Consider the following 27,220-nt stretch of genomic DNA (forward strand, 5'->3'; position numbering starts at 1 on the left):
TTTTTAGCGATGCTCCCATTTCCACGCAGCTTGCCGGAGATGGAAGGGACGCGCCTCGGGCGCAGCGATCGAGGTGTCACGGGCGAGGCCTAGTTTGGGGGATGAACGCTGAAGAGGGGTCCCGAGTTATGGGGTTGGGGACGGCGAGAAGGTGCAGAGGAGGGCGCCGGCGCCAGGCATCCAGCGTCGAGGGATGGCGCCCTCCTACCGCGCAGCGCGGCCGCGGAGCGGTCACGTCCGGAGCGGGTCCAGCGCCCTCCTCAAGCCCACGATCCTCCGCCCCGAGTGCCCAGGGATGTGTGCAAGGAGGGGGCCGCGGACGCGGGCGGGTTTGTCGTCAGGAAGAGGCGTTGACATTGAACTGGTGCGTGCGTGTGTGCGCGCGCGTGCGTGTGTCCACGCGCGTGTCTGCGTGTGTGAGTCTTGGGGAGGGAGCCCGGCTGGAAGCAAACCACGGCCTTCGGGGAGCTGAGCCGAGCGCGCCCCCGAGCCGCCGCCGGCAGGAGCTGCGAGCGCTGAAGCCATTCATGATTTTGGTGACGTTATTCCAGGAGTGGGCGAGAGGGGGGCGGGGCCACCCGCGGCCGAGCCCCGCCCCCGCCCCTATAAATACAGCTTCCCGGGCTCTTTGTGGGGCCGCGGGCTCGGTGGGGAACCGAGAGCTCCGTGTGCTCTGCCGACGCAGCTGGCAGCGGGGCTGTCTCCGGAAGGCGGACCGGCGAACGCCTAGTGCCCGCACTCCGCCGCCTGCCGCGCCTGTCTGCGCCCCTGACATCCTTACTCGGGACGCGGTGGCCGTTTTTAAATCACAAGGGCGTGGGTCAGCCTCCCCTCGGACTTCATGTCTGTGTATTTCCCCATTCACTGGTGAGTATCCTGCGCCCTCGGCGGGCATCCGTCTCGCGGCCCTGGCTGCGGGGCCCGGGCGCCCGCTCCTGCGGGCTCGGGTGCGAGGGCAGCAGGCGGCGCGGGCGCCGGCACTCACCCGCCGCCCCAGCCCGTGCCGGAGTCAACGTCAAGGTTGCAAAGGTGGGGGTGGGGGCCGGTGGTGCCGAGAGCATCCAGACAAAGGGAGTGAACTCGAAGCCCTCACTTAAGTGACGGCTGGGAGGGTGTGTATGTGCTGGTGGTGGGGTGGGGGGAGAACCAGGGATCAAGCCTGAATCCCGCTAATAGAACCCCCAATGCGGAGGGCTGCAGGAGGCACGCGCCCCGGCTGGCGCAGGGGGCTCCTGCTCTGCCCCGGCCCCTCCCCTTTTTCTTTTTGTTTGCATGCAAGTCTCCGCGTCGAGGCCGGCAGCAGCGGGGCTGAGCTGGTGCAGCGGCGGCTTTTGCAGAGCTTCGAGGGGTGGGGAAAAACGCTCTCCCCACACGGAACCTGATGAAAGCCACAAGCAGCAGCACAAGCACAAGCTGCGCCCTCTCGATCTCATTCCTCCTCAAAACCCGATGCGTCTTTGTGGGGGCCCGGGCTGGGGCCGGGGAGCCGCTCTCACCCGCCGGGAAGAATCCGGGGCCGGGCCGGGGGGGCGGAGGACGTTCGCACGGACCCGGGATCTGGGCCGGGAGGGATGCGCCGCGAGCGCCGCGCTGGTTGCGGAGCGAGGCCCCCGGCCGCGCCGGCTGCCGCTTCCTTCCTGCGCCCGGGAAGAGGAGGAGCGGCCGCGGGGGAGCACTGACGGCGCGGAAGGGCGCCCTCAGGTGCGGGCACGGCGGGCCGGACCCGCGGGTTCCAACTGCGCGCTGTCCTGCTCAGCCCAGGAACCGGGAAGTTCCTGCTTCTCGCTTCAACTTTTGGGGCCCGCGCCGCAGCCCGGAGCGAGCAGCGAGCGCCCCTACACCAGGCGAAGAGCCTGGCGAGAGCCCCGTGGGCCCGTTTCTTTGGGGGTCGGCGGCAGCCTTTCCAGGGCCCGGGATGAATCCGCCTTTGGAGTCCCCTCCCCCCTCCCTTCCTGACCCTAACCCTTGCCCGGAAGCCCAGCATCTTCTGTCTCTCCTCCCCCACCCTGGCTCTGTTTAGAGAAATGAACTCTCAGAACAAAGTAAAAATTCCCCCACCCGTGAGGCTTGCGTACCCCCTCCTTAGGGGCGCCGCTCCCCTCCCACCTCCCTGGTGTGTGAGCAGCCAGGTGCCATGTGGGTGAGACTTCGAAGGCTGCTGGAGGCTTTGTGCCCCTGGCCACTCAAAACTTGCCAAGGTGGGTGTTAGGGCCCATCAGGGTTATTATCCCCTGAGAAATTAAGGGAAATAAAATAATTGGGAATTATTTTATAGTTGATTAGCTCTTCATAGCTTGCAACGGTTTTTCCACCCCAGAGATGAGCCATTTAGCGTAAGTGTGATATATGCATTATTGGCATCATGGTAAGAAACAGGGCACCTGTGGCTCAGAGAGGTTATATTACTTGTTCCAGATCACACAGCTCTCGAGTGGCAGAGCCTGGACCAGACCTAATGCTTCTGTTTCCAAATCCAATGCTGTTTCTACTCTGTGTAGTAATGATGAAGTGAAGAAGAATCTAAGGAAACCCCTGTTTCCTTAGATGTAGTCCGTCTAAAGCCTTGCCGACATTTATTTATTTTGTAACTGTGTAAAGGCATGATGGTGAAAATATTGGGTGTTGTGTCGGGAGTGCACTGACTGGTATGTACTATTTGGCATTATGCATTCGGGACCCTGTATGTGCCCGTGGTTTGAGTGAGGATAATGGAACATTTGTATCCTGCTTACAGAGTACAAAGCACTTTCACATGTCAGCCATTGGTGGGCCAGCTTGGCTCCTCTGGAAATTTCCTCTGCAATCAGAGTCCATGCATCCTTAAGGCTTTTAATCCAGGGGATGTTTTTCAAGCTGTGAGCTTGCAGCTGCTGTGGCTGGACTAGAGAAGGGGGTTGGATGGCAGATGTGAAGGCTGCAGAAAGCTGACCCCTTGGGGCTTTAAGTGGGACATTTTGCAAAAAGGAACACCAGAGAGAGAGGAAGAGAGAGAGGAATTTGGGAAGGCAGCATTATTGGACTTGGTTTCCCTGAGGTTGACCTGTTATCATTATGTAATAATAATATGCAGTTCCCCTAGAGACGGGTTGAATTGGTTTTAATATAGACAGATGGACTCAGCTACCTACTGTTTGGGTTTTTTTCTAGTTCTGTCACTATCACAAAGAAAATCCAGAGTGCTCTGTGCCAGTGGGGACTTGTACAAGAGAGGAGGAAAGAGAGGTTTGCCAGAGCGGTTTTCAGGCAGTTTCAGGGCTTTGTTGGCTGAGGCTGAGGGCCCCGATGCCCTGGGCTTATAAGGCACTTCCTCAGGGTGTGAGCTTGTTTTTCTGTGAGTTCTGTTTTGAACACCTCTCATCCTGCCTCCAGACAGTCCCCTGATCTAAAAGCAGAAAGCACCAAGGATAGGAATGTGAAAGTGTGTGTGTTTGTTGACTTTTGGTCTGGGTTTCTTGGCAGCCCCGACTATCTGCGATCTGCCGAGATGACTGAAGTGATGATGAACACCCCATCCATGGAGGAGATTGGCCTCAACCCCCGAAAGGATGGCCTTTCCTATCAGGTGAGTTCTGTCCTGGGTTCCCTCCGGCTCCTTTGGAGCCTGGTGACTCTTGCTGGGGTTGGAGGCAGATGTGGTTCTGTGTCCCAGTGCCACTTGGAACAGCTATGTGACCTTGGGAAAGTCCCCTCATGCCAGTAAGCCTCAGTTTCTTCATCTGTAAAATGGGGCAACAATAGTCCTTACCTCAGAGGATTGTGGTAAAGATTCAACTTGATGAGATGCTGGGTAGAAGGCATTCATGGTGCCTGGGACACAGTAAGGGTTCAGTAGGCATGAGCCGATGTCATTCCTTAGTCATCCCGGCTGCTGTGGACTCGCACATTCACAGCAACGAGGGGGGGACGTGATTTGTGCCGTCGGTTCAGACCAGCACTTCCCTTCACGGCCGTGCCTTGGCAGGAGAAACACCACCGTGAAGGGTAGCTTATGGGAAAGGTGATCGGGTGGAAGAACATCTGTGTCAAACGCTGCTTTCTTCCTCAGGTGGATGGTCGACCCACTGAGGCCACCAGAGTTCATGTTCAAAGTACTTAGAATTGAGGAGACCTTTCCCCAAAGGCAAGCTATCAGATTTCCGGCGTCTAGATTAGAGATCATCCTGCGTGATGGATGTTAAATACATGAAGACCTCAAAAAGTGCCCTAAGTGTGACCTTCAGATTCCTAACACAGTGCTCTTCCTCCCTGCTATGCACTCACCTGCTGCCCCCAGCGGGCTACACAGCAGCTTGATATCTCTGGGGGCGTGAACGGGAGAGTTCCGAAGTTATTACTGTGGGAGAGGAAGGAGTCTATTTTTCAGGGAAGACCTTGGAGCTAGGGAAATTGTGTACAAAGGGTGTGTGGCCTGGGGAAGACGAAAGGGGTGTGATGGGCCCATTCAGCAGATACGAAATGAATGTCTGCTGTGAGCCATGCACTTTACAAATGTTACTCATTTACTCTTGACCATAGCTCTGAGGTGGGAGTTCTTGCTCTGTTTAACAGACAAAGGAACAGGCTCAGACCGTAGTAGACCCAAACTCCAAAGCCTTGCTCTTCTGATATGTCATGGGTCTGTACCTGGAGCTGGTTCTTGCTTAGAATCTAGACTTGCTCTGGCTAGTCATTCTGTAGAACCATTCCAGGGCATTTATTTTGTAAAGGAAGAAACAAATAGGGAGCTGCGGGCATGTGATGGGGAAGGGGTTGATCAAAGAGCTGAGATGAAAGCTGAGTTCGTGTAAGGTAACTTGGTGGGTGACAGCAGAGTCACCTCGGACTGGGAGGCTCAAGAAGGCCCCTCTGTTCAGTGTCAGGGTCTGGCCAAGCCCCTTTAGCTGGCTGGAAAGAAGTATTCATGTCGCCTGAGGAGATGAAGGAAGTGAGGGGGATACCCTTTCCTGGTTGGTTTTCTACCCTCCACCCCCAGAGTGGGTCTGAGAGAGACCATCGAAGGCCCCACAGCCTGTGGGAGGGTAGAAGTTTCCTGGCCCCCCAGCGAGGGTGTTTTTGGATACCAGTTTCCAAGCCACTGAATCAGACCGAATCTCTTTGTGGTTACAGGTGAGATTTTCTCTCAGTTCTGGGTTTTAGCATTCCATCACAGAACCCTTCCAAACACAGTCGTCAGTACATCTTGTGTGTGCTTTTTACATTCTTTTGAACATGTCCCAGGATCAAGGGGCCACATCCTACAGCGCTGTTTTCTCCGTCTTCGGGCCACCCTGCCCGAGTGAGGGCCAGGACAGGTGAAGGGGTGGAAGGGGCTGCAGCGCGGGGGGAGGAAGGCTGACTTGGGGTTGCAGCGGCCAGTGGGAAATCAAAACGCCTTTGGGCTCCCTAGATGTCATGATGCCGCCTGATGAAAGAGCCCTAACTTTCTCCTAGTGGTGCTGGCCTGAGAGCCCGGTTCCCACGGCCCCTCAGGAAATCTCTTCCTGCTGCCCGGGTGGGGGCTACTGTCCACTTCCAAAATATCTTACCTAGAACTTCAAAGCACTCTTGTCACCAGATTTCGGAAAGGTCCTCTGGTTGCCTGATGAAGAGAAAGGGGAGAGCATCATTTTTCCTGGGCACTTGCTGCGGTGGGCACTCTGCAGAGGGCCCAGGGCTCCCATGGGAAAGCAACATGGGCGTAATACCCAGAACACAGGCAGTCTGGGGCAGCGACACAAAGCCATGGTCAGTCCAGGTACGGATGGCCATGAGAAGGCTTGGCCGGTCAGACTGGGGCTGGGCCCTGAGAGAATATTAGGACTGGGAGAGAGCACCTCCATCTCTAATCTAATTTTGTTGCACGCCCAGATACCCCCCTGGCTTGCCCCTGTTTATACCAGCTGCAGGGCTCTGCAGCCAGCTGATCTGAGAATTGTCATATGACCCATATCCTCTGGGCCCACTCAGAGCTAGTGTCATGCAATTAAACACATTCCCACCAGAGCTCTGGGACGGCACTGGCCGAAGCCCATCCTCTGTGCATGCTCGGGCTGGGCTTAGATCTGGGGCGGGACATCTCAGAACTCTGTTCTTGGCATCCTTCCTGAGGGTAATAATAGTACATGGCTTTTACCAGGCCCTGCTTTTCCAAGGAACTGAAAGTGGGAAGGAGACATCAATCCCGACTTGGCAGATGAAATAGGATCTCAGGCTTGTGATTTGACCTTGAGACAAGGTTGTAAAATAGATAGGCACGCTGGACTTCGTCAATCATTCCCCCACCTTCCAGACCTACCCAAGAATGAAGCTTTCCTAACTTCTCTGCCCCAGATGTGACCTTTCTTCTTGCAACACCTGTGGCATTTGTTCTCTGAAATGATGCTGCCCTGCGCTTTGAGGATATGGGTCCTGCCCAAGTCTCTGAGGGCAGGGGATGCCTTCTTTCCCTCTTTGTGCCCATCAGCCTCCCCAGCCCAAGATGCATGCTGGCTCTAGGTCTTTCCAGAGCAGTTGCCAAGTGAATGGTGGTTGTTTCGGTGAGGTTGAATCTCCTGATCCAAAAGCTGGCCATCTTCACTTCTACTTTAGGGTTTTTAAAGGGTCTCCTCTGTTCAGGCCTACCAAGGCTTCAGATAAATATCTTTATCCCCTGGAAAATTCAGGTAAGACCTACCTTTCATGCTTAGGAGTTAGTGTCATTTTGTGAGCATCTATAAAAATCAACAGATCCAGTGCCTTGTTTCATCTTAACATTTATTCAGAGAGTCAGCTCGATATGGGAACTCCTTGTTTGCACATGCACTTGGCATGAATTATGGCACCTTGCTGGGTGGGTGGGTAAATGGTTACCCGAAAGTCTGAGTACATTCTGGGCAGGCTGCGAGGAGTGGCTGGTTCACTGGGGCTGAGTGAGCCATGAGGACATTTAGGTCCCCGATGGCTTTGGCTCCCTCCCCTCACTGCATTCGTGGGCCTCCCATGGTGCCCCCACCTATGGCACTGGACGGCTGCCACCTACACCTTCTTACTTGGCCCCAACTCAAGGAAGCAGGTCAGTGGCTGCCTTGCGGGGCCCTCCATTGGATCCAGGGGCTCTAAGTATGTAGCATTTTGGAGTGCCTCTCTGATGGGGTCTCCTTTCATGGTGCAGCTGACCCGGCCTGGGTCCTGTGCGGGGAAGGGTCCTTCGCCTTTGTCTGGAGACGCTGGCCTTGCCCCGACCCAAGGGCTCTCGGTGTTCTGGCCTTCCTACCTGCCTTGCCCCAGCACGGCCTGGGAGCCTTCTGCAATCTTACCACCCTCGCTAAGTTCTAGATAGAGGTATGGCTCCTTGGTTTTCATTTAAAATTGCCCCTTCTCAAGCATCGGGACCAAGATCTGATAGCTCTGTCCTTCCCGAGGCTCTTTAAATTCCTCTCTGATCAGCTTGCGTGTCTCTGACTGGCTGCCTCTTGAATTCCCTATGCTGGGCTTGGTCACAGACTCCTACCACCTGACATCCATCCCCAGTCCGACAGGCAGCGAGCTCCCCTCAGGGAAGCCGGGGAGGATGCACTATAAACCAGAAGGAGCTCACTCTTCACACACCACAGTCTTCCGTGTCCTGTGCCTTCCCTTTGATCCGCAGAGCTCAGGACTTCCCTGCATCCTTTCCTTCGCTTCCTAAGACCAGAGGGAGGGAGAGCCTGGCTTTTGCACTGTAGGGAGGAGGGAGAGTTGAGACGGGGGGGGGGGGGGGCTGACCTCTTGCCACAGTTCTGTCATTTGCTTCTTGCAGTCTGAGAGCCTGAGTGGTAGCTCGGCATTCAGGACGGGGGTAAAGCACTAGGCTGGCTGAGAGCTCGCCTCTCCCTGGACGGGGATCTCTCAGTCTCCTCTGTCTGCCAGGCCCAACAGCAGCGGGCTCTCTCCACCCTCCTCCTGCTGCTTCCCTTTATCAGAAGCAGCAAATCCTGTCTCAGTGAACAGGCTCTTGTTAATCTCTAAGTCAGCAGCGGTTCAGAAACCCTCTCTGTGTGGAGCCTTTCTTTAGGAAGACCCCCTGAGCCTGGCCCCCCCTGTGTGTTCCCACCCGTCCAAATGCACGTGTTGAAGTAAATACCTGATGGGTGGAGCTTCCTCCCCCGGTTCAAGTTCCTCATCGTCTCTGCCTCCATCCCCCACAAGCCTTGCTCAGGGGGCCATTACAGGTGGAATCCATCCACCGCCTCTGTCTCTTCCTCCTTGTGGTGACCCCCAGTTGTGGTACCCCACATGTTTGCAAGAGTTTTGGAGGCTCTGCTGCGTGGCCTCACGGAAGTCCCGTGGTCCCTAGGAAATCATCTTTCACAACACCAGACTTAAAAAGCCTCAGTTGTCCCTGGAGGGAAATAAAGCTAAAATTGCAGAGCATTTGGCAGGACACGTCCAGCTATGGACACGACATGTTACTGGAATCACAGCAAGTTTTCTTTCTCCTCTCCCACCCCCTCCACTCCGCTCCCTCCTTGGTACAACTCATAATAATGTGAGGCAAAACAGGCAGTTCGGGCCGCCTGGGGCCAAAGCCCAAGGAGCGCCTCGTTTTTGGGTGGGTTTGTGTCGACACACACTGCCTCTTTTTGAGTCAGTGCCTACCTTGTTCAGATCAGCTCTACTTTGTATGAGGGACCCGGCACCTTCCTTCTTAGGCCCAAAGCCTTGGCACAAACATCATGTTCACTGTTTTGGAGTGCCCCCGGGGGTGAGGGCCTGCAGAAGGCTGGAATCGTCCCCCTGGGTCCCCCCTCCCCTCCCCCCAGCACACACACTGTGGTCACAACAGTGAGTCTGTCACACGGCCAGGGAGAGAACAAGCTTTCTTCACTTTCCTGGCCACCGTGTTGCACGCTAGAACCGAGCAGCCCAGCCTTCTCTCAAAGGGCCTGTGTGCGGCCTGACGCCTCTCCACGGCTGGTGTGTTCCTCACTGCCCTGAGCAGGGGCTGTGTCTTAGGCTGTTCTCTGTCCCTGCGGCGCAGGCCCCTGCGTCCTGCACAGAGCGGCGCAAGGAGCGCGGGGTGATCCATTGGCCCCTTCCCCTCTCCCTTTCCTGCACGGAGAACTATCCCTCTACTGTGGCCATCCCACAGCAGAGATTTTTATAGGATCAGCATCTTCTTGACATCAGCCCAGTCTTGCAAGTTGAATAGAAAGGATTGTACTGTTGGGGAAAGGGTTGAGTTTGGGTGGCGAATCTTGTGACCAGAGCCAAGAGCTATTCCTGGGTGTCTAGTGAATGTCCTGAAATGATCTTTCAGGTCCAAGTCCTGAAATAATCCTCGGAGGATATGAAAACAGGCCCTCATTCACATGGGGCTCAGAGTTGTCAGGCCTTCACTCCTTTCCAGTTCAGAGGTGCTGGACCGCCTCTGCTGCCTCTGGCCTCCCCACCTGCCCTTCTCTGGTCCCTGAGCCCACCCCAGGAGGATTCTTGATCAGATCCTGTGTCTGCGGCTTCATTCGTCAGCTGGGGGAGGCCCCTTATTGCACAGACCTGTCTTAGAAACAAATTAAAATTTGCCAGAAGTTTCTCCAGACTATCGTGCAGCTAGCATTTTGAATTTAAGGGAAGTTTAGGAGCTCCTTTGGCCCCCTGACTGCTAGAATTAGCTGCCCTGCACTGTCAGAAGCTCCTTTTTGAGGTAAACTGTAGAGAAGAGGCACCCAAGCATTGAGCTGAAGCAGCATTGACTACTTGTTTCTCAGCCACAAATTTTACTGGAGCCAGTGGGAAGGAAGGTTCTGGATCTCTCACCTGAAGTAGAATTGGCCTGAGCGCGAAGGGCATTCACAAATCTCAGTTCAGAGGTGGTTGGCTTCTAGGTCTGACCTTATCCTAACTTGAATCTGAAGGTGGTTCCCAGACAGAATTAATAGTATACCGTGAACTCACCTCCTGCCTTTACTTTGTAGAACACTCGTCCACCCTGGATCTGAGAAGCATCCTTGGCTTTCCCCAATTCCTGAATGTGTTTTTCCAGACACAGCCCTGTGTACAAGCTCTAATTTAGGAGGTCACTATTAGCCCAAGGCGTGTGGGCAGCACCGAGCTCACACACTGATCTCTGTGGACAGAGCCCGAGCTGCCTGCTAAGACTCATGTACTCATCACACACACATTTGCAGACACTCCCATGAACACCCACACGTGCATGCACGTGCACACACGTACACACACTCACACACTCACTTATGACCAAAGGGCAGCTGGTGGAATGTTAATAGGGGTTGTCTTAGATTGGAGTGTTGAGATGATAGGAAAATTTTCTCTTCCTTTCCCCCCCTCTCCAGTAATTTCATATTTTCACTGATAAAGTATGTATTTTATTGTTCTCATGCTTACTTCTCAAATTTTAAAAGTAACCTCTGCCCGTGATGGAATTTTAATTTTCTTTAACCTTTTTGTTTTCTAAATGACCGTGATCTCACCATGCCCACGTCACAGCTATTCACGTTTTAGCAGCTTTTCCTTTCTTTTCCAGCGCCCTTAATGTTTTCACATAGCCAAAATCACAGAGCTGTGGTCTGCTTTTTTTTTACTTACCAGTGTGTAAGTCATCAGCATCACATCATGACAACTTACTTTAAAAATGCTTCAAAGCCAGCATTTTTAATAAGTGTACAATGTTAGATCCTAAAGTGATGACATGATTCTTTTTACTGTTCCCCAGTTGTTGAAAACTTTTAGATTATATCCATTTTCCCTCTTATAAATAATGTAATAATTTACATATCAATCTTTATATATCTTTATATATAATATATATAATCTTTATATAATATAATCAATCTCTGTCCATAGTTGATACAGTTTCCTCAGAGTCGAGTCATAGGACAGAGTTTCTAAGTCAAAAGTTGTTAAGTGTGTGAGTTTGTGTGTGTGGGTGGGTGGGTGGGTGTTATATGTATAAAGGTAATACTTATTCCTTCTAGAAATTTAGAATAATTTAAAATACAAAAAAAACCCATCCATATTTCTATCACTGAAATATTTTGGTATGTTTACTTCTAGTATTTTTGTATGCATTTATGTTTAAAAAAATAAAATTGGGATAAATATGTGTATGCTCTAGTGAATTTTTTTTTTCACTGACTATAATTTTGTGACTATGTCCATTTGTTTTTCTTTGTAAAAAGGCATTTCATTTTGTTACGTGCCACTTATTACTGCTGAATATTTAGGTTGTGGCATATTTTGTTCCTGCAAACAACACTGCTCTGAACATCATTTTACATAAATATCTGCACAGACCTGATTTCTTTCCTTGGAATAAGTTCTTGGAAGTACAATTACTAATTCAAAGAGATTCAATATCATTAAGCCTCTTGATTATATATTACCTTAAAGACAGAAAACGAATAGAAAAGTTTATCAAAATAGAAGCTCCTGTCATGGAGAGCTCTAGCACATAGAATTTCAGGGGTGTAAAAGCTATCGACATGAGATCATGAAAGAGCTCTGTGGCTAGAGTCAGGAAGGTGGTTTATTTCAGAGTGTTTAGGAGATGTTGTACATCTTCTTCTAGTTTGTTAATTGCTTATTTTGAGCAGAGATGATAACAACTAATGATGTTTAGGCAGCATCTAGCCAGCATTGCAAAATAGCTGGTGATCATGTTTTTGTCCCTTCATGGGTATAATGACACACTCGGGATTACAGATGCATATGGGTCGGCGATTGCCCTACTTGTCTCCTTTATTCTATTAATGACATCGGAACACCATGTGACCTTGAGGAAGACCAGTGAAGTCACCTCCGCCTGGAGACCCATGAAGTTTGGAGAGATGCAAATGTAGTCCCCTAAGCCATCCTGCTCTTCCGAGGTTCCAGGTCTGGCTTGTGGACTGGTCATGGTTTAGAAATATGGCTTCCCTGGAATCCAGGATAGACTGGGCTCTTAGAAGTAGATCTGAGCATAATAGAAGTTTTGGGCCCAGAACTCAGGGGCCTTTTACCCAACAACTGTGCAAGCCTCAGGTTCTTTGCAACAAATAAACGCTCCAAGCCAATGTTCCAGTAGGGTCCACAGACTCCTGGTGGTTTACAAAGTCTGTTCAGGTATTACACAAGCTTTAGAAATGGTGGTATATTTTTATGGTTACTACCTATGACAAGTAATACTAGTTTTCCATCTCTGTAGTGATATAGAGTTTCATTTTTATATGTTTTAAACAAGTGAGTAAAGAAAAAAGATAATTGAGCCATACTGTGGTTGTGGACATGAAGGCGTAATTACCATGGTATCCAACTTCCTGAGGTTGGCATCACTATTGTTATCATGAAGGAATTTCTTTTCTTCGACTCTGGTTTTCCTCTTAGATGAAAGCATTCTTAAAGATCAGCTAACACTAAATCATGATTTCTGTATTTCTTTGGTCATTTGCCCCTCACATGTGGCAGTTGAAGCATGAGGATCCTTCCTGGCTGTTTTCCTTGGCAGCCTAAGATTAGGGGTTCTCATGCCAAATTACTTCTTAATGATGCTCCATGTATATACTACTTGATGTTTTAACAGAGTGTTAAAACCAGCGGACAGCTGCCCCTGGGGTTCACAGAAACTTTCCAAGGGATGTGACAGCAGAGAGCATTTTCGGGAAACCTAGTTCCACATCTTCAGCCTCCTTGTGTTGCTTTGCTAAAATCCCATTTCCTGAAGCTGGGCTTCCCCAGTTTCTTTGCCTACCTTCCTGTCAAGCTTGCCCTCCTCCCCCTTGCTTCTTGCCCTGCTGAGTCTTTTAAGGTGACTTCCCCAGGGTGTAGAAACCATAGGGGCACCAAACAAATGGGCCATTCAACATGTTACTGCCTAGGAAGCTCCATAAATCCCGCCTATCTATCACATGGAGAAACCAATAAAAAAGATTACCTTTGTGTGTAACAATTACCTGTGGTATGTTGATTGATCAGTTACATACATAGCTGCCAGGAGCCAATCCAGATTTGTTGTTGTTGGTAACAGGCCTTAGGGTCATTTGACATAAAAATACTAACTATCCATTTATATAATAAATATGTCTCTTTATTGCAGAGAAGTATGAAAAAAGCTAATAACTAAAAACATTAAAATTCTAATGAACAGTAGGATGGAGATACAGTTTCAAGCAGAGAAAAGAATAAGATTTTAGAGCTTGTGTATGAGTTTATTTTTTTTAAAGATTTTATTTATTTATTAGAGAGCATGAGCTGGGGGCCGGGGGTGGGGTGGGGGGGAAGGGCAGAGGCAGAGGGAGAAGCAGACTCCCCGTGGAGCGGGGAGCCAGACATGGGGCTCCATCCCAGGACCCTGGGATCATGCCTGAACCAAAGGCAGATGCTTAACCAACTGAGCCACCCAGGCGCCCTGTGTGTGAGTTTTTTCATGGGTGATGGTTGATACCAAGTTGCTTTGGTATTTATAAGGCATTGGGTGCATTTAAAAGAGTGGTATAAAAGTTCTATTTTAAAATGTTAATGTTTGTAATATATCAGAAGTTTTAGATGTCAATTTAAAAACATGTGGAAGGACACAGGGTTTTTCCAGATTCTTTTAGAGAGTAGACAAATGGGTGGACTCAAACTGGCACTAGGGCATCTCAGATGTGGGAGTGCACGTGACAGGAGGGTGGCATTGGGTCACGTAGGTGTTCTTTGGACATAATCAGGGACGTGAATTTCAGAACCTCTCAGCACATGGGCTTATGGGCTACAAATCTGGATAACTGGTTTCTAATCTTGGCTTTGCTCCTACCTCTGTCACCTCAGGAAACTCACATCCCTTCTTTTTGGCCTCGATTTCCCCATCTATACGGGAGAGAGTGGATTCTATCATTTTTGTTAGAATGTTGTATAATGAGGTGAAATCCTCTATCCTGATCCTAGATCCGCCCACTGGAGTTTAAAAAATCTGCTCTCTTTTCCTCATGTCAGCCTTCTAGCTGTTGAAGGCAACTTTATATTCCCCTCAGATCTTTCCCAGTCTTAAAACATACCTTCCGTCAACCTTGACTTAATGTGGTCATCCTCTGGAGGGTGTTTTTTTCTCTAGGGCAGCAGTTCTCAAATGTTTTGATCTCAGCCCCTTTCACATTCTTTAAAAATTATTTAGGACCCCCAGAGATATTTGTTTATGTGGGTTATGTCTTTTGATATTAAAATGGAGTGTTTAAAATTTTCATGTTTTAATCCCTTTAAAATAACAGTAAAACCATTACATGTTAATACAAATAACAATTTTATTTTTTTAATTTATTTTTTATTTTTTTTAAAGATTTTATTTATTTATTTGACAGAGAGAGACACAGTGAGAGAGGGAACACAAGCAGGGGGAGTGGGAGAGGGAGAAGCAGGCTTCCCGCCGAGCAGGGAGCCCGATGCAGGGCTCGATCCCAGGACTCTGGGATCATGACATGAGCTGAAGGCAGATGCTTAACGACTGAGCCACCCAGGTGCCCCTAAATAACAGTTTTTAATAAAGATAAATATGTTTTCAAAACCAAACCCAAACCAAAGTTTAGTGAGAAGAAAAGCATTGTTTCATATTTTTTTTTGCAAATTTGTTTAATATCTGGCTTAACAGAAAATGGTTAGACTCTCATATCTGCTTCTGCATTCAATTTGTTGCCATACGTGTTGGTTGAAGTAAATGAAGACAATCTGGCCCATGCAAGATCTGTTAGAAAAGTTAAGAAAAGGAAGAAATATCTTCATAGCCTTATTCAGATATTTTTCTTTGCTATTTCACCAAAACTCAACAAGTGGTAGTTTCTTAAAGGTTAGCAGCAACGTGGAATCTGAAACCTTATCAATGGGGTTTTTGTGCTCTTCATTCAAATCCAGCAGTCTGTCTGGCACTTCGAATGCGTCTTTTGCCCATGTTTGGTTTTGTAATGTGGTGTGTTGATCATTTGGAAAATACATGTTCACTGAGTAAGATAGATCTTCCAAATATGGACACATTGCATCATAAAACATCAGAAAGTCACATTTATTCGTGCCTTTACCAGTCTCATTAGAAAGCCTTCAAGTGGGGCACCTGGGTGGCTCAGTCGGTTAAACATCTGCCTTCAGCTCAGGTCATGATCCCGGGGTCCTGGGATCAAGCCCCGCATCGGGCTCCTTGCTCAGCGGGGAGCCTGCTTCTCCCTCTCCCTCTGCAGCTCCCCCAGCTTGTGTGTGCACGCTCTCTCTCTCTCTGTCAAATAAATAAATAAAATCTTAAAAAAAAAAAAAAAGGAAAGCCTTCAAGTATTAGAGAGTGGACAAGTTTATGGTGGCTGATACGATTTATGCTTGAAAGTTTGATTTTTATCATTGGGAACAAATATTGTTAGTCATTTTCCACGAAGTGACGTGCTTGTTTTGTTCACTTTTGAGGACATGTCCCCCAAACACCCAAGTCAAAACAACCATGCTTTGTTGGGCAGACACGTTTTCAAGTAAAAACGGTGTTCCGCGGGAAAAGTGGCTAGTTCAGCTGACGACTCAGTCACATGAGTGCTTTTTCTCGAGATTACCATGGGACTTCGAGATGCAGCAGAGTGCTGTCTGCTGGCTTTCCGCTTTATCACATACAACACTAAAACAACATGTACTTAAGAGTCAGTATTTAACAAAAATTCATTTTGACTGCTTTATCAAGGATATTAGGTCCTTTTTTTTTTTTTTTTTTTTTAATTGTGTGAGGTGGCAAAGAACGTAATGACCACCAGGACAGTTTGCTGCTGCAGCATTCATTAATTCTTGCCAAGGGGCCAGCAATTTCCCCCACCGGTGCTGTGCGTGCCATAGTGCAAGTGTTAGCACAGGGGGACAGGCAAATGACATCTTCGTATTATTTAGAAAGTATTTTATCTCCGTGGGCACTTCTTCCATGAGAGGAGCTTGGGATCTGAGCTTTGAGAAGCGCTGCTCTAGACCGAACAGGAAGACTATGTGTGATCAGAGGACAGCAGGGCCATCACCTCCCTGCTAGTGTAGACCGCTTCTAGATATACAGCCCTGTTCGTTTCAGTGTTGTAGCCTCAACACTGTAGCTGTGATCAACTGAATTCTCCAGGCCTCTCTTCTAGCACCTACTGTCAAGCAAGGATTCCTATTTGGGAGAGGGAAACAATGTTTTTAACTTAAAGAAAGGTGGGTCTATTAGCTGATGACCCCACTTTGGGACAAGGTGAGTTGGAGATGATGGATGTCATCCATCATGGGAGGTGGGAAGGGGGAAGTGCCGCTGTAGATTGGGGAATCCTCCGCCTGTGATGGACCAGTGAAGCCAGGAAGCTGAGTCTGAAGAGAAGCCTAGGATGACACCTAGTCTAGGGAGGGCACAGGGAAGATGAAGGTAGATGGGTCAGATGAGCCAGGGCAGGGGCATAAGAATCAGGAGAGACCATGACGCCTGAAGCAGGCCGGATGGCCTGGTGGGGTGTTGCAGAAGTGGTGATGAGTGAAAGCTGAGCAAAGGCCATGGGGCAGGCCTGTAAGGCTGTCCTCAGAGACTTGAAAGAGTTGTTTCCATGCAGGGATGTGTTTGGAAGCCACGTGGAAGGGGTCAGGAAGGGGATTCCAGACAAGGGTGGGAAGGCTGTGGGACTAGGCCACACATTCAAGATTTTTGTCTCCAAAACAAAGAACGAGAGAATGGTTGGAAATGGCAGCCGTGCCATTCTGGGCTTTCTGAGAGGAGGTATGGCTGTGGGACATTTGGTTAGTTCCAGTGGAGGAGGATGGAGAAAGGGATCTGTCATCCGCAGCGGCCCAGAGGTGACTGGGAGGCATGTCTTCTTTCTAAAGGGCAATGATAATATAGTCAATAGGATGTGGGTATTTGAAATCATCTATGCCAGATAACTGCAGTCTTTCTCTCACTGCCCTAGAGAGTTTTAAGAAATGTTCTTTAACCTTCCAAAAGCCCCATCAGCTCACTGGGCCCAGAGTTATCAGTAGCAATTAGTGCTAATTAATTGGAATTTGGAACTCTTGACCTGCAGGATGGGTGTGTGTTTGAGAGATGTTTATGAAGGATGGTGTTTATCTAGAGGATTTCCTTTTCTTTTAAGTTTCAGGGCTGGAGGCTTAAGCATCTTTAATCCAAAGGAAGGAGATCCAACAGTTGTTACAAAGCCTTAAATCTCTCCTCAAGTCTCCTATAGGATTAGAGACACCAGAGAAGGGTAGGAAGGGGTGAGGTGGATATTCCAGAGCCCCAGGCCAGGGGGATTTGAGCAGAGTGAGAGCGTCAGGGATGGAGAGTGAGGTGACTGGCATCCGACTGGAGATGAGACTGTTCTTCCTGAATCCAGTTAGGAGCTACTCTGCCGTTTGCTCTAATTCTTTTTGTTCTTACTAACCAACATTTCACTTTGAAAAGTCAGTAAAATGCAAATAGCTATGATGATGATGATGAAATAGCAGGAGGCAAGTATTTCGAAGAACATATATATTCCTTGCCTTCATATGTTGTTAGGGGACAAAAAGCAGGGTGACTTTTCGTTTGGATTAGCTGCTGCTCATTCGTTCAGCCCTTGGCAGAGCAGGATGCTGGTAGAGATCTGCCCATTGTTAGAAACCAGCCCCTCCTAGGAAGGAATAAACACACAAGGCCAATCCATTGTTGTTCTGCAGGAAAAATAAGAAACCCAGACGTTGGGAAGCTGAGGGGCAGGAGGGGTCTGATGGCCTGGGCAGCAGGCCCCTGGAGTGGGCTGGGGGGTGGGGGTGTGGAGGTGCATAATGGGAAGATCGCTAGCTGCAGGGGCTTGCACTGAAGACCAGGATCTGGACAAGACAGTGGCTTTTGTTCTGCCTGGCCTAACCCATGCCCTGGAAAAACAGAAACACTGGGAGAGAAGTGAAGTCAAACCCATTTCTCCAAAGAACCTGGTCTAGAATTGTTGAGTGCAAGCCCAGGAGTGCTGCTCACTTGCTCCTGGCCCAAGCCGTTGGGACTATTGACTTTTCAGTCCCTCACTCTAAATGCTCCTTGGGGACCCCAGTTTTACCTAATAAGAACCATCATTAGGAATTTAAAGTTTACAGAACATGTTCACACATACCTGTGTTTGATTCTCCCCAAAGCCCTATGAGATGGGGATTAACATTAATCCCAATCTATAGATGAAGACAGGAGGGAAATGGGCCACCACGGCTTCGAGCCCCTTGGGTACTATGTGGCACTCAACATGCAGGAGCATGTAATCCTTCCAACAATACTATAAAGTAGAAGAAATCCCTTCCTTGTTTCACTCAGGAGGCAACTGAAGCTCAGAGAAGTTAAAACGACTTGATCAAGGTCACAGAGATAATAAGACACAGGGGTAAAGTAAAAGCCCAATTTTTCAGACTCCTGGTCTACCACCAGTGGGAGTGGGAATTTCCATTGCAGGTTTGAGGTTGATTATTCCCCCTCTGGAACCAGAGAGGGGCGAGGCTCACTGCATGATTTTGTGTGCAGAGGCAGATCCCTCTCAGCGCCTTGGGGATTGCCTGGTGATTCACCTCAGGCCCTCTGCCCTACCTCCCCTCTCCACCCCACCCCAGCACACCTCATCCTTCTGTTAGAGCCCAGCAAAGAGGAGCAAGATGCCCACGCTCCGGAGGTCTCAGCTTGCAGAGCTGGTAATGAGCCCTTTGTGTGTCCAGTTTGCCACCTTTCATCTCCTGCTCCCGCTGGTGTCCGCTTTCCCTATTAGCATCTCTCGGCTCTTTGCTGAGCCCTCGGCCCTCTTTGTGGCCAGCTCGAGTTGTTTGTCAGGAATGATGGCTGAGGGATGCGTGCACTCAGGGGAGGGCTGCTTCACCCAGAATTGCTCACATTTTCCATCCCAGGTGCCAGACATCTCTCCTCTCCCCACCGCAGAGGCAGCGAGGTTTAGGTCACCTGGCTTAGAGGCAGACAGTTGATAGCTAGGCCCCCAAATTTCAGGCCTTTGGAGATCTGATATTACCTTTCAGTCCCCCTTCCGTGGGTGAAATGGGAGCTGACTGACCAGCAACTCTTATACTTAAGCAAAAAGCCTTCTGACTAATTCCTCACCCCCCAACCCCAGACTTCTGCTGTGAGGCTGCCCACGTTGGCCCATCAACCAAACCTCCTGAGCCGTTTTCCTGGACAACCCTGCTTTCATGGTCCTCATATTTAATTATTAATGTTTGCACTGCCCGCTGCACCAGCCACTAGCCACATGCAACTGTTTACATTTAAATTTATATTATATTTACACATATCAGATAAATTTACATTACTAAAAGAAAATTTAACAATTTAACCTCATTTCGAGGGCTCAATAGCCGTATGTGGCCTTGTGCAGCTAGAGAACATTTCCACCATCACAGAAAGTTCCAGTGGACAGCTCTAATCTACACAGCCAGAAATGCCAGTATTTTGGCGTCCACGGTTCATCTCACAGAGCATTTCTTCCTCAGAGAAGGTCCTAAAGCTCCCTCGACCTTTCAAGTGAACCCATGTGAGTTCCCAAAATGTCAGGGCCTGTTGGGATTAGAGGCCACCCGGCAAAGGAGGCCTCTGAAGAAGTGTCCTCTGTAAGATTCACGAGCGCCAAGTTTGCACGCCTGCCGTTCCTACACAGTGGGACGTGCAGGACCCAGCCGGGACCGTGTGTGTGATCTTCAAGACTTCACTCCATTTGCAAAGGAAGGAGCTGGGTGTCTATGAGCTTCATCCAAGCCATCAGCCGTGGCAGCCGAGTGTGACAGCTGGGTAGCTGGATGTGGAGTCCAGTGTTGGCAGAAGGAGGGAAGGGCAGGGCTGAGAGAATCACAGCTGGGGATGGATGCTTCTAGATCTGCCCTGCCCTCTGTGGGGCTTAGGGTGGGAAATGCTTCTCAGAGCCTCCCATTTTCCATTCTGGACCTCTTGGAAAGGAGTCTTTGCTGCAGAGGGAAGAGAAAAGGATTTTTTTTTTCCCCCTTCCCCAGTCCAGAGAGAAGGTGCACATTGGAGTAAGAGGTTTAACCAGAAGCAGTTTCTCTTTGGAGCAGGGGTGGTTCTTTATTCCCTGCCAGCTCCTGCAGGCAAACAGCATGCCAGGCTGGCCTACCGCCCCAGCCCTACCTGTCATGTGCTTGGCAAGTCCGACTCGAGTCCTTTTTTCCACCGCCTTCCCTACCCCGTCACACTGCAGTTGCAACCTCTCATTTTTCTGCTGCCTAGATGATTAAAAAGCATGACTTAGTGGAAAAATCTCAACCTCCTTAGGGTCAGCCTCTTAAGCAGCTGTTGGAGATAAGACTGTGCCGGCAGAATGCTCAGCAACACTGTGCAAGGCTTTCTGTCTGCATGTGAGGAAATGAGGAGCTGATTGGTTCTGAGTGCATGTTGTTTGGCTTTGGAGAGAGCTACAATTTTCAGAGGCATAAATTGGCATTATTTGATAAAAAAATAAAGTCTTTGCTGGAAAGGTGAGATTATTATAGTGATTTTTTTTTTTTAAGTGCAGTGAGCAGGCTTTGTAAAGGAAAAAAAAATTTTTTTTTTAATGGCACCTGCTTTGAGCAATTCAGGGAGCAAAGTTCTCTGGCAACTGAGCAGTATCAGAAGTTCACTGCTCAGACTTCCCCCAACAACTTAAAAGACTTAACTGTGCAGCTCCTGGTATGCAAGGCATTGTTTGGAGTTATTTTAGTTACCATGTGAGTATTACCACCTCTTGCTTGGAGATTGAATACTTACTGACTGTCGTCTTGTTGAAACAGCTCCAAAGAGGACATTCCAATTTTATTTTATTTTATTTTTTAAAGATTTTATTTATTTGACAGAGACAGAGATAGCGAGAGCAGGAACACAAACAGGGGGAGTGGGACAAGAAGCAGGCTTCCCGCCGAGCAGGGAGCCCCATGTGGGACTCGATCCCAGGACCCTGGGATCATGACCTGAGCCGAAGGCAGACGCTTAACGACTGAGCCACCCAGGCACCCAGGACATTCCAATTTTAATTCAGCATATGTCCTCATCTTTGTGTTTGCCAAGAACTTGTACCCATCTAGTGAGACAGGAAGGTCACTTTGCTTTTCAAAAGGAGAAACTGAGTCACGGGCAGTTAGGAGGACTTGATCGGGGTTACGGAAGTGACGTCAAAGACACAGTGAGAATCTGGGGTCTGTGGCTCTACACAATGTGTTATCAAATGAACAGCTTATTTGAAGTCCTACAGGTCTGAGTTCAGGTCCCCATGCAGCCACTTCCTAACTGTGTTACCTTGAGTAAGTCACTTGCTTTCTCTGTGCTTCAGTGTCCGCCTCTATAGAATAGGGCTCACACTACTACATACTTAATAGGATTATTGTGAAGGTTGAGATTCTACCCAGCAAATTTGCCTGACTTCTCTTCCGTCACCACCATCATCTTTTTTTTTTTTTTTAAGATTTTGTTTATTTATTTGACAGAGAGAGACACAGCAAGAGAGGGAACACAAGCAGGGGGAGTGGGAAAGGGAGAAGCAGGCTTTCCGCTGGGCAGGGAGCCCGATGCGGGGCTCGATCCCAGGACTCTGGGATCATGACCTGAGCCGAAGGCAGACGCTTAACCGACTGAGCCACCCAGGCGCCCCCACCATCATCTTTTTAACATCTTTCCCCCCTAATTTTAGTTAAAGGCCTATTCCCAGCCTGAAACAAAATTACACGCTCTCCACTCCCACCGTGCTCCTCCCCCTTCTCTTGCACCTGGCCTCTCTGTGTCTTGTCCCTTCCGCTCTTCCTTGGCTCGGGTGATCATAATTAGAATCCAGTTGCTGGGACGTCACAGGTAGGTCAGAGGGTAGAGGCAGGTAGGTCAGAGGGTAAATGCAGGGGCCCAGGTCTGCACTGATCCAGGTGTCCGTCTCCTTTTGATATTTCATAGCTCTGTCTCAGGTCCTGAAGATTTAGAAGAACTGTCTAGACTGGGAAGCTCACCTTCTAGATTGAGCTGCCCAGAGGTCATCCTGGCACCTAAGCTGGATGGGCAGTTGAAGCCCAGAGTCTTGCCCACCCTCCCTGGTCAGTTTGCAGTCTGTAAAATGGGCATCCATTCACTTTTCAAAAGGCACAGGCACTGAAAACAGCAGATCTAGGTTTGAATCCTGGCTCTTACATGTGTCCGTCAGAGCCAAGGATCTCACTGCTCCTTGGGCGTGGTCAGGCCGACATTAGGTGACATCCAAAAGAGCTTTGCAAACTGTAGTGTGCTTTCCACTTGCTGGATTTCCCCTTGCTCGCTCGCAAAGCCCGTGCATGGAAGGCACCTGTGTTTCACCCCCATGCAGGGCCTCCAGCTCCAGGTGAGGGCAGTGAGGAGGGGCCCAAAGAGACCACTTGCCCTGCTCGGCACATCGGCTGTGTGTGCACAGCACGGTCCCAGTGCGGAACCGTGGGGTCGGCTGCATCAGGAAGAGAAAGGCTGGAGTGGGGGTCCCTCTCCCCATGCCTCCTTTCTCCCCAACTCGTCTGGCCCCTCCTCTGGCTTGTTTTCCTCCTGGCTGCCATTACCATACTTTTTATGAGCCTGTTAAGTCTTTAATGATGCCTGGTTGTGCAGCTGGCTTAAGGCTTAATCCCCAGCAATAGGGCTTTATTGGATAAATGGTTAATAATCACTTGTCTGCAGGGATTGGGGAGGTTTTTTTTTTTTTTAAAGATTTTATTTATTTGACAGAGACACAACGAGAGAGAGAGCACAAGCAGGGGGAGTGGGAGAGGGAGAAGCAGGCTTCCCTCTGAGCAGGGAGCCCGATGCAGGACTGGATCCCAGGACCCTGGGACCATGACCTGAGTCGAGGGCAGATGCTTAACGACTGAGCCACCCAGGCGCCCCAGGGATTGGGGAGGTTTTGTTGAGGCCCTGTGATTCCCGAAAGCCCCACGTGGCCTGTGACGTGGCCTGTGACCGAGCCAGCACTGCTTGGGGCTGGGGTGCCGTGAGATTGGGCACCACAGGAGCTGGGAAGCCCTGAGTTTGTAGGAGAGCATTTCTTCTCCCTTCTGAGAATACAGGACACTTGCCTGTTGCTGGGGGACTGTCTTGATCTGGCCCAGGCCCTCTGCAAATGTGTCTCCACCCACTCCCGATTTTTGCTTTCCTTTCTCTTGCCATTAACAAGCTGTGTGACCTTGAGCAAGTCCCTTGTCCCCTCTGGCCCTTGGTTTCCTCATCTACCAAATGGAGAGATTGGAAGAGATAGCCTTGAGGACGCCATGTGGCTCTCAACGTCTGTGTTCTGTGAGCCTCAGTGTCCCGGACAGAGGCTCCTCTCTCCGGGTCTTGGGTGTGTCACCGAGGGCTGCGGATGGCAAGGGACCAGCAGCCCATCGGATTAAGTACTTAAGCTACTGGGCCAAGAATTGGGTCAGCTGCAGTCACAGGGCACGGTGTGCACAGGGAATCCGCAAAGCCCCTCATGGCCTGGTGCGGGGTTTCTCCCAGTGCTGGGCAGGACACACAGTAGGCATTAAAAAAAGAAGCCTCATTGACGGGACTCTGAAGAGACTTCCAGGTATAGAACCGTCAAGGAGCCAAGAGCTGCTCACAGGTGAAAAAGGAGCCTAGAATTCTGTTCATGGCTTGCCTGTGACTGGGGCCACGCCAGCAAATGTCCCTGATCAACCCTGATTTGGCCTTGACTTTATAGTCGCAGCGAGATCAGGACCCATCCATGTGAGGGGCGGGGTGTTATCGGGGCATGGGCACGGGGCTCAGATGGACCTGGGTTTGAATCTCATTCCTCCACCACTCATTTCCAGGCTGTATAGTTTGGGCCACCTCCTTCTTCAAACCTGGGAGTCTTTAAGATAGTATTAGCAGCAGGTGTTTTCAGCACGACCGTATTGGTTCAAAGGATATGTGTAAAGCACCTGGGACTAGGCGCTGCTGGTTGCCCTGGGAGGCAGCCAGTGCTAAGGTACCTGTGACGTGCTTTGGGCTGCCGGGGTGACGTGCTGCCTGCAGGCAGGTGTGGCCTACTGTGGATCACATGATTTTAAGTTCTTTTATCTGAAAATAAAAGACAAGAAAAGGTATGAACAGAGCAACACCACAAATTTAGGGGCACTGCCCTGAACACTTGCAGCTTCAGGATTAAAGTCTGCCAAGGGACGGTTTCCTGGGTGGCCCCAGAATGTGCTCCCTGGCTCCCGCCTTAGGGCTCCCTCCCGGTGTCCCGAGAGCCTGGCATGGGTGCTGGCACTCAGGGGGGGCTCAGTTCTCCACGTGTATGTGCAGCAGAGGAACGGGATTTCTCTTTTCCTGTACTGTAGGTGACCGGGACTCGCTCTGCTTTTCTTTCAGATCTTCCCCGACCCGTCAGATTTCGACCGCTGCTGCAAGCTCAAAGACCGCCTGCCCTCCATCGTGGTGGAGCCCACGGAGGGCGAGGTGGAGAGCGGGGAGCTCCGGTGGCCCCCCGAGGAGTTCTTGGTCCAGGAGGATGAGCAGGACAACTGTGAAGAGACAGAGAAAGACAACAAGGAGCAATAGAGTCCCTGTCGACTCCCTCGGGGGCTACACCAGACGGCATCTGTCCCTGAACTGTGTTCTTTCCCATTGTGATGGAAGAAGGGAGTGAGCCACAATAGTTCTGAAAATGTCAAATGATGGCTTCCGTTTTGCACCTGCAAATCACCGAGCTGGTTTTCTTTTCTTTTCTTTTCTTTTTTTGAAATGTGCTGGGCAGTGGAGCCCTCTGCGACAATTTGCAAGGCCTTCTGAGAAAGGAAGCTGCTTAGAGCAGGGGTGGGGGGTGCGGGGAAGTGGTGCATCTTTGAGATCGGTATCTGAACCTGCGCAGGCTAGAGGCAGCCGTGGGATTCCAGTGGGCTCTGGGGGGGCGGGGGAGGGAGATGTGCATCGCGAGCAGGGAACATTCAGGGTAAGAGAACAAACGGGAGACAGGAGATGGGAAGAGAAAATACACCGTTTGAAAGGAAGCAGCGAGCAGAGGAGTGTAGCCAGGAAGTTGCCCGCCCGCGGGCATCCGAAAACAACGCGTTCCTCTCTCTCTCCAGCTCTGCCCACCACCAGCCTTTGTTTTTATTTCAGCTGTGTTGGTCTGTTCACGGGAGGCTGGCAAAGAAGAGCAGTAGAAACTGGCCGCCTGCAAAGCCGGCTGGAGGCAAGCGTGGGAAAGAAGGACTCCCTGCCCCTCCCCCACCCTCTGCTCCAGCTGTGACAGGTTCTGGAGGTTTCTTAAGAGGCAGCACTCTTGAGCTTCTCTCTCCTGATTTATCCTTTTGCCCTCCCCCGGCCCTTCGGGAGTGGCGGGAGCACTTCCCACCCTTGTGGGAGGACCGAGGTGGACGCTTGGACACGAAGCTCCCTCCCCCCTGCTCCCCCAGGCTTGCTCTATTCTGAGCAGAGGCACAGAGCTCTGGCTCTACCAGGCCGCCCTCCTTCTCCCTGGCATCACCTCTGCAGCCCCTGGGCGGAGCAGTCAGGCAGGGGCAGTTCCCAGCCTGACCAGCGGCCGCACCCACTCCCATGTGGGCTCCTGGCCCGTTTTTCTGGTGGGAGCTGAGTGCAGAGGAGACTCTTTCTGTTTCTTGTTGGGGAGGTGAGCTTTAATGGCGGTCCCAAATCTGGGAATTAGCAGATGGGGCTAACAGGGCTCTCCTATGGCAGCCTGGGGATCAAGTTGGAAACTGAAGGTGTCATGCCATCGCCTGGCTTCTCCTTGCGCTCCGGACGGGGGTGGGTGGGTGGCACGGTGAGGGAGCACTGGGCATGGGTCCTCATCCCTCCCCACCTCTCACCTGTCCCCTGTAAGGGCACAGGTGCACAAGAAAGCTAGCCTTGGACTTAGAGCTTCTTAGAGTTAAGAACCATCTGGAGCAGCAGGTTGCAAGACACACTCTTCAAACCTTCTCTCGCTCACGGCGCGAGTGTGCAGCCAAGAGGTGAGCTCAAGATCCTCCTGGAGGCTGACCTGGGCCAACAGAGGCACCCTGGCCGCTCCCCAGTGGGTGTGGGTTGACCCCAGTTTGGGACTTATGCATAGAGCTGTATTTAATACCTCAAGGTTAGTGTGGTTCCGGGGAGCTGGGGCAGGATGAGGGTGTGCAGTTGACATCTCAGCAGGATTTGGTTCTGGGAAGCTGACGCTCACCCCTCCTCCCCCCCGCCCCCCGCTCCCTCCCCCTGTGTTGTCCGCTTGTGTTACACACACCAATGGCAATAACTTCTTCCAGCTCCTTGGCAGTGGGAGAGGCCCGCAGCCTGTTCCGCCAGGGCGTCTCTCTCGTGCTCCCGCTGGTTCTGTTCGGGCTGCAGAGAGTCCTCCCTCCTTCCTCATTCCCTCACAGCAGCATGTCTCAGCCCGCACCTGCCTCCCTTCGTGGATGGGGTCTTGCCTTTTAAAATCCTGTGTTTCTGTGTCCCTCTCATCTGTCCTGGTCTTGCCGTGTGATGGGAACGTGCTTGTAAACTGCATAACAAATCTACTTTGTGTATATGTGTGTTTATGGGGGTGACTTATTATTTTGCTGGTCGCTAGACACCTTTGTATGACCCTTTGGAGTCTGACAGGCCGGGGGCTGACAATTCGAGTCAGGCCCTGCAGCAGCGAGCCTGTGGGAGGGACCCAGCCACTCTTGGACAAGTGGCTGAGCTCCTGTCTGGCCTCCTATTTTTTTTTTTTTTTTAAGTAACTTGTGTGTATTTCTAACTGATCGTATTAAAAAAAAAAAAAAAACAACCCTAGTATTTCAGTAAAAATGCCTGTTGTAAGATGAACCTCCTGTAACTTCTATCTGTTCTTTTTTGAGGCTCAGGGAGAAACTAGCATTTTTTTTTCCGAACTACTTTTTGTCACTGTGACAGTTGTAAATAAAGTTTGAAAATGCTTTCCACTCTGGTCTGGTTTCCTTCTTTTCTTCCACCTCTGCTGGAACTGCACGAACACAGCACTGAGATGCAAATTGCATGGGAGGCGGAGTCAGGAGGCGATCCAAGTGAGGTTCTGTACGCATCTTGCCTGGTGGCCCTTCCAGGGTGAGCCCATCCATGGGTTTTTGTCACCTGGCTGAATGAAAACAACCTTCCCTTCTGTGCTAGTGGTTCTCAACCCTGGATGCATATCGGAATCACCAGGAAAGCTTTTTAAAAGTACAACTACCTGGGGGCGCCTGGGTGGCTCAGTCGTTAAGCGTCTGCCTTCGGCTCAGGTCATGATCTCAGGGTCCTGGGATCAAGCCCCGCATCAGGCTCGATCCCAGGGTCCTGGGATCAAGCCCCGCATCAGGCTCCCTGCTCAGCGGG

The 27,220-nt window shown here is 50.4% G+C and overlaps 1 protein-coding gene across 1 annotated transcript; it reads left to right on the forward strand.

Moving 5' to 3' along the window:
• Positions 1-642: 642 nt before the first annotated feature.
• On the forward strand, positions 643-26,798 carry LBH (LBH regulator of WNT signaling pathway). Its single transcript, XM_032391592.1, has 3 exons — positions 643-867; positions 3,460-3,562; positions 24,257-26,798. Exons 1-3 carry the CDS (start codon positions 842-844, stop codon positions 24,443-24,445), a joined length of 318 nt encoding a protein of 105 aa, XP_032247483.1. The 5' UTR covers positions 643-841; the 3' UTR covers positions 24,446-26,798.
• The last annotated feature ends 422 nt before the right edge of the window (positions 26,799-27,220 follow it).

The sequence above is a fragment of the Phoca vitulina genome, unplaced genomic scaffold (assembly GCF_004348235.1).
Source record: "Phoca vitulina isolate PV1807 unplaced genomic scaffold, GSC_HSeal_1.0 scaffold63, whole genome shotgun sequence".
Classification (NCBI taxonomy): domain Eukaryota; kingdom Metazoa; phylum Chordata; class Mammalia; order Carnivora; family Phocidae; genus Phoca; species Phoca vitulina.

Bases quoted from the DNA above. Each gene is read 5' to 3' on its own strand.
- LBH (XM_032391592.1), top strand. From the start codon at position 842: ATGTCTGTGTATTTCCCCATTCACTG. The intron at 868-3,459 runs GTGAGTATCCTG...GTTTCTTGGCAG, and splicing joins GTGTATTTCCCCATTCACTG to CCCCGACTATCTGCGATCTG. The intron at 3,563-24,256 runs GTGAGTTCTGTC...CTTTTCTTTCAG, and splicing joins AGGATGGCCTTTCCTATCAG to ATCTTCCCCGACCCGTCAGA.